Below are 6,396 nucleotides of genomic sequence, written 5' to 3' on the forward strand. Positions count from 1 at the left end.
CAAACTCCTCCTGGAGGACTCTGCTCAAATGTCACCTCCTTTTTGAACACGTCCTCCACTATCGGCTCTTCACCTCCCCTCCCCCGCCCAGTCTCTGCCCCGTGGCCGGTGCCTGCGCATCCTCCGAAGCCCTGGCTGCACCTCCCGGAGGCCAAGGACAGCGGCTGTGTTGACTCATCTTGGTGTCTTCAGAGCCCAGCCCCTGTCGGGCACTTCCATCTCACTCGGCGTGGAGGGCATGCGTGAGCCAAGGGACTGGTTTCCTCCGACTGTGACTCACTGTCCCAAATCTCCCCTCGGTGACAGGTCCTCCCTGCACCCAGCCAGCACACTCACCAGGCGGTCCCGAGTGAAGTGCAGAAGGTTGAGGCAGTCCGTGCGGAAGCTGACGTCCTCCCAGTAGGAGGTCAGGGCCACCACCGGCTTGGTGTTGTACCAGGGCACGTAATTGTAGATGTTCCCTGAGACACAGAGGTGGGGGGGGGGCGGTGTCTGAGTGCCTCTGGGGGTCTCCTCTCAGTGTGTCCCTCAGAGGACCTTCACTGAGCGACTTCATCCCTCCAGGATGCCATCTGCTAATAATTCTAACTGAAGCCCTCCCAGAGGCTGGGCCACCTGATCGAGTACTCATCATGCTGGTGTGTCACGCAGCCTTCAAAGCCCCCAGTGAGCAGGCGGGACAACCCAGGCTATGTCTGGGAAGTAGTTTGCCTAAAGTGGCACCACCAGGCGGGCATAATGCAGGTATCTAGCTGCACAGCCCCATGCCCTTAACTTCGAGTGAGATACTGAGGCCAGAGGCATGACTGGAGGCAGGTCTACCTCTGGGTGGCCTGAAGAGCAGGAGGGGAGTGGGCCCTGGGCTCAGGAGGAGACCCAGGGTTTGGCTGGGATGAGCAGACATCTTGCCAGTGTGGAGGAGGGGGTTGGGGCAAGCATGGATTAAACCCATGATGATTGGGTTCCTGGCGATGTTTCTTATTGAAAGGAGGGGAGGAACCTAGATGAAACGTTAGGGATCTTTTTCTGAGGTGTGTTGTTGAGTTGACGCAAAAGGAAGAAAACCACAGAAGCCAAAAATAAAGCAGAATGTCTGAGGCAAGTAGAAGCAGGCTGGCTCCTGCCCTCTGAGTTTCTGGCAAATCTTGGAGAACTTGCACTTCTATTTGGCAACTGCCCGAGCCCAGGGGTCAGGAGAGACAGCCTAGAGCTGCCACGGTGGGCAGTCCAGCGGGAGACTCCATGTGGTGTGGGTTGAATTGTGTCCCCTGCAAAGGTATGTCGAAGTCCTAACCTCCAGCACCTCAGAATGTGACCTTATTTGGAAATAGGGTCATTCATTGCCGCCGTAATTAGTTAAGATGAGGTCATACTGCAGCGGGCTGGGTCCTTAACCCAATATGACTGGTGTCTTTATAAGAGGAGGAGAGACCGAAAGAGATGGTGGCCTTGTGAGGACACAGTGACAGAGGGAGACAGAGGGAGACAGAGGCAGAGAGGGAGTGCTGTGTCTACAAACCACGGCACACCGAACGTGCAGGCAGCCACCAGAAGCTGGGAGAGGGCCTGGCACCTGCCCCTCGGGCCCATCAGAAGGAACCGCTCCTGCCTACACCTTGGTTTCAGATGTCTAGCTTCTAGGACTGTGGTGCTTGGTCATGGCAGCCCTAGCAAAGTAATACGCCACGCAAAGCTGGCGCTTCAAAACCTAATCCCTCAGTCAATGAAAAATAACCCCCACACAGAAGAACACGGTGAGGAAACATACCTGTCTCCAGCCTGGCTCTGGGGCGAGGGGACAGGGGAAATTTCCCCCAAATTTGTTACCACAAACGGGCCCTCCTGCAGGCTGCGTTCTGCATTCAGGCCACCTGCAGGGTCTGCACAAAATTTAAAGTGGTCTCTGGTTGGCAGGGGCCCAACTAACAGGAGGGAAAAAAGACAAACCCTCTCTGGGGCATGAAACTTTAGCCAAGTCCCAAAGGGTTCCACAAAAGTTCCAAGAAAATGAGCAGCTGAGAACTGGCGCACGCTCTCTGACCCAGCAGCTCAGCTCCTTGGTGCACACCCAACCGCGAGGCACACGCGGCATTATCAAAAGACAGAAAAACATTCATCAAGCGCCATTTGTCATAGCCCCGAACTGGAAACCACTGAACTCTCCCTCAGAAGTAGAAGGACAAATAAATGACGGTATATGTGCACAATGGAACACTACACAGCAATGAGAATGAGCTGTGACTACTCCCAGCAACATCTGGGTCTGTGAATGAATTTCACAAAAAAAATAATGGGCAAAAGGTGCCAGACACATAAGAATACATCCTATATGATTTCTTTGACATAAAGTTAAAACCCAGACAAAACGAACTGGAGGCTGGGCGAGTGATTGCCCTTGGCGGGTGGGGAGTCCAGGGGGCTCTGGGATGTCAGGACTCTTTCACGGTCTGGATGTCGTGACAGGGGCACGTCTGCCTTGGCAACTGCCTGAGCCCAGGGGTCAGGAGAGAAAGCCTAGCGCTGCCAGTGTCCTAGCGCTGGACACTTCGGTTGGTGTACTTTTCCACAGACATGTTATACTCACATACAAAGTTTACTTAAGAATTTAAAAAATAGTGGGGGCAAAGAAGACAAAATAAATACGTAAAATGCAGCATGTCAAACTCTGTGGAAGAAGAGTGGAGAGGAGGACAGGAGCTGCCAAAAAGTGGTCAATCAAATGGCCGCCTAAAGCCTTTTCTAGAAGCCCTAGAAGAAATGTAGAATGCAGCCCAGAGATATGACAAATATGGAAGAGAGATTAAAAATATGAAGAATAAAATGGGAACTTCCACAGATGGTAGAGTGAATTCGAGAAGGAGATTACAAGAGACAAGGGGAGGGGGTCATTTTCAAAGGAAAGTATCATGTAATTTTTCAAAATTGTTGGAAGGAATCAGCTTTAGACCCTGGCACTGAGGGGATGATCAGGATGATAAATAAGCAGAGAGCCCAGTCTGGGGTTGTCAGATAGGAGCATGAAGACACAAACGGCAATTTTCTTCTTCTACTCTTGGATGGCGTACAAAAGCAACAAGGAGAAGGAAAATAACTCCATTTTCAGCAAAACAAGGAGACAGATATAATCTTCAGACTCAAAATACACCCGAGGACTGCCAAAAGCAACTGTGATTGCCCCAGGAGCCCCAAGGGGTGAGGCCCAGCAGAAGTCACCTGCAGAGACCTGAGGACCAAGACAGACAGCAGGGAGCCCAGCTTGACAGAGCAGAGAGCAGAAAGTGCCAGCAAAAACACACTCCCAGAAGGAACTGGGGAGTCAGATGAGGAAATGGGAGCCAGCAAAACTCAGAAAACAAGTACAAGGAAAACAAAAGCATCACAGAAAGGAAGCCGAGTAGAAAAAGCAGCCCCGGGGAGAGCAGACCTTGCAGATAATGCGGTCAGAAGCACAGAAACCAGAAAAGTGGCCAAAGGAAACGGAAAGCGTCAAGAAGGACTGGGGAGAAAAGGACAGACAGACACAGAAGAAAACCAAGAGCTGCGGAACCAAACGGGGCCCCTGAGTAGGAAACCTAAACAATAGAACATTGGGGGAAGGAGAGTCTTTTTAACAGATGGTGCTGGGGAAAATGCAAAGGAATTCAAAATGGATCACAGTGCTAAATGTAAGACTAAAACTGTAAAACCTTTAGAAGAAAAAAGAGAAGGAAACCTACATGACCTTGGGTTAGGCAAACAATTCTTGGATTGGATATGACACCATAAAAGAAAAAAAAAAATGGACTTCTTCCAAATTAAATGTTTGCACATCAAAAGGCACCATTAAGAAAATGAGAAGTGCCCTGGCCAGGTAGCTAGCTCAGTTGGTTAGAGCATCGTCCGGATGTGTGAAGGTTGCGGGTTCGTTCCCTGGTCAGGGCACATACAAGAATCAACCAATGAATGCATAAAAATCTGCAAACAGTTCATGTGGATGAGAATTAACTGCTGACTGTCTAATGAAGTTATAAACCTGAAAGAAAAAAAAAGAAGTCACAGACTGTTTGCAAGTAATGTATATGATAAAAGACTTGTATCCAGAATATATAAAGAACTCTTACAACTGAATAATAAGAAGACAAACAGCCCAATTTAAAAATGGGCAAAAGATGCCCTCACCTATTTGGCTCAAGTGGATAGAGCATCGGCCTGAAGACTGAAGGGTGGCGGGTTCTATTCTGGTCAAGGGCACTTACCTTGGTTGCAGGGTCAATCCCGGAAATATGGGAGGCAACCAATTGATGTCTCTCTCTCTCTCACACATCAATGTTTCGCTCTCTAGCTCTCCTCCTCCCTTCCACTCTCTCTGCAAATCAATGAAGAAAATATCCTCAAGTAAGGATTAACAATAAAAAATAAATAAATAAATAAATAAATAAAGGCAAAAGATTTGTGTAGGCATATCACCAAAGAAGATATATGAATGGTTAAAGAGTACACAGAAAGATGCTTAGCATCGTTAGTTATTAGAAAAATGCAAATTAAAAGCACAAGATACATGCCCACTATAATAAATATTATAAAAATAAATAATAACAAACTGGTGAGGATGTAGAGAGACTGGGACCATTATACGCTGTTGGAGGAATGGAAAATGGTGCAGGCCCTCAGAAAATTTTGTCAGTTTTTTAAAAAACCATTCCACCTCTAAGTATCCATCTAAGAGAAATGAAAGCCTGTGTCCACACAAAGACTTTATGCAAATGTTCATAGCAGCTTCATTCATAATAGACAAGAATAGAGAAGTAGAAACGATATTCATCAACTGATAAGTGGCTTAACAAGTGATGAGTGGTACATATGTGCAATGGAACACTATTTGGCAATATAAAGGAATGGAGTGCTGATAGATGCTACACCAGGGATAAACCTCAAGACATTATGTCAAGTGACAGAAGTGAAAGACCACATATTGTGTGATTCCTTTCTACGAAATGCCCAGGGAAAGTAAACACACAGACAGAAGTAGAGTCCTAATTGTATGGGCCTAGGGATGGGAAGGGGAAAATGACTACACAAGAAATCTTTGGGTGATAGAAATGTTCTAAAACTCGGCATGGTGATGGCTGGTAAATTTACTAAAAATCATTGTAAATTTACTAAAATCTGTAAATTTACTAAAATCATTGAATTGTACAAAACAAGTGAATTTTAGTGATTTAAATTTTACACTAAATGCATTACTAACAACAACAAAAGGAAGACTTGACTCCACATATTGAAAGAATACACCATGTACCAGGGAAAACTGACCTAGAAGGATCAACACTCAGACATATCCTAGTGATGTTATTGAACTTACAAGATAGAGAATCTTTGGGATGAAAAGATAAAGAGATTATAGAAAAAATATATCAGAAAGAGAAAAGGTATGAGTTATGAAACTTTAAGAAACCACAAATCTAGAAGAAAACTTAAGAGAGTTCCTTAATAAATCTGGAGTGGGAAAGACCTTTCTAATTATGATTCAAATGCCAGAGCCATAAAAGAAATAAATTTAGTACATGTGAGGGGAGAGGAAGGCAGGGAAAAGTAGGGGAAGATAGGGGAGAGGAGGGGAAAGAAGGAGAGGACAATACTATCTGCCCTTCTACTATCTGGCAAGGGAGTCTGGGAAATGTAGTTTGCAGGTGTCCAGCCCCTAAGATACAGAATGAGAAAGGGTAAGAATGAAGCTTGATAATGAAGCTTGCACAAGAATGTTCATAGCAGCTTTATTCATAATACTTTAAAAATTGAAACAATCCAAATGTCCATGAAGAGGTAAATGGAATAAATAAACTGTCATATTCCTAGAATGGAATACTATCAGAAATAAAAGGAACAGCCCAACCGGTGTGGTTTAGTGGTTGAGTGTTGACCTATGAACCAGGTGGTCATGGTTCGATTCCCAGTCAGTGCACATGCCAGTTGCAGGCTTGATCCCCAGTAGCGGGTGTTCAGGAGGCAGCCAATCAATGATTCTCTCTCATCATTGATGTTTCTCTCTCCCCCTCTCCCTTCCTCTCTAAAATCAATAAAAACACTTTTTTTTAAAAAAAGCAACAAAATAGTGATATATGCAACAACACAGATGAATATCTAAAATCCTAGCTAAACCAAAGAAGTCATAAAGTATGCTATGTACAACTTCATTTGTAAGTTGTAGAATAAAATCCTATATAATAAAAGAGAAACATGCAAATTAACTGTCCCTCCGCTACAATGAAGCCAAGCCAAGCCATGCCCACCAGCCAATCAGTAGCGAGTATGCAAATTAACCCAACTAAGATGGTGGAGGCCACAGAGCTGGAGCAAGCAGGAGGCTTGGGTTGCCCCCGGTGATGAAGGAAGCCAAGCTTCCCGCCTGCCCTGGCC

At 45.8% G+C, this 6,396-nt stretch overlaps 1 protein-coding gene across 1 annotated transcript in view; it reads right to left on the reverse strand.

The window, feature by feature from the left end:
- The window catches only part of FER1L5 (fer-1-like family member 5), a 62,738-nt gene that overhangs the window by 18,142 nt on the left and 38,200 nt on the right, over positions 1-6,396 (reverse strand). The window contains exon 20 of the mRNA XM_014536424.1: positions 337-461. Coding sequence (XP_014391910.1) covers positions 337-461 — 125 coding nt within the window. The remainder of the gene's footprint in view (positions 1-336; positions 462-6,396) is intronic.

Source organism: Myotis brandtii, unplaced genomic scaffold, assembly GCF_000412655.1.
Source record: "Myotis brandtii unplaced genomic scaffold, ASM41265v1 scaffold1612, whole genome shotgun sequence".
In the NCBI taxonomy this organism is placed as follows: domain Eukaryota; kingdom Metazoa; phylum Chordata; class Mammalia; order Chiroptera; family Vespertilionidae; genus Myotis; species Myotis brandtii.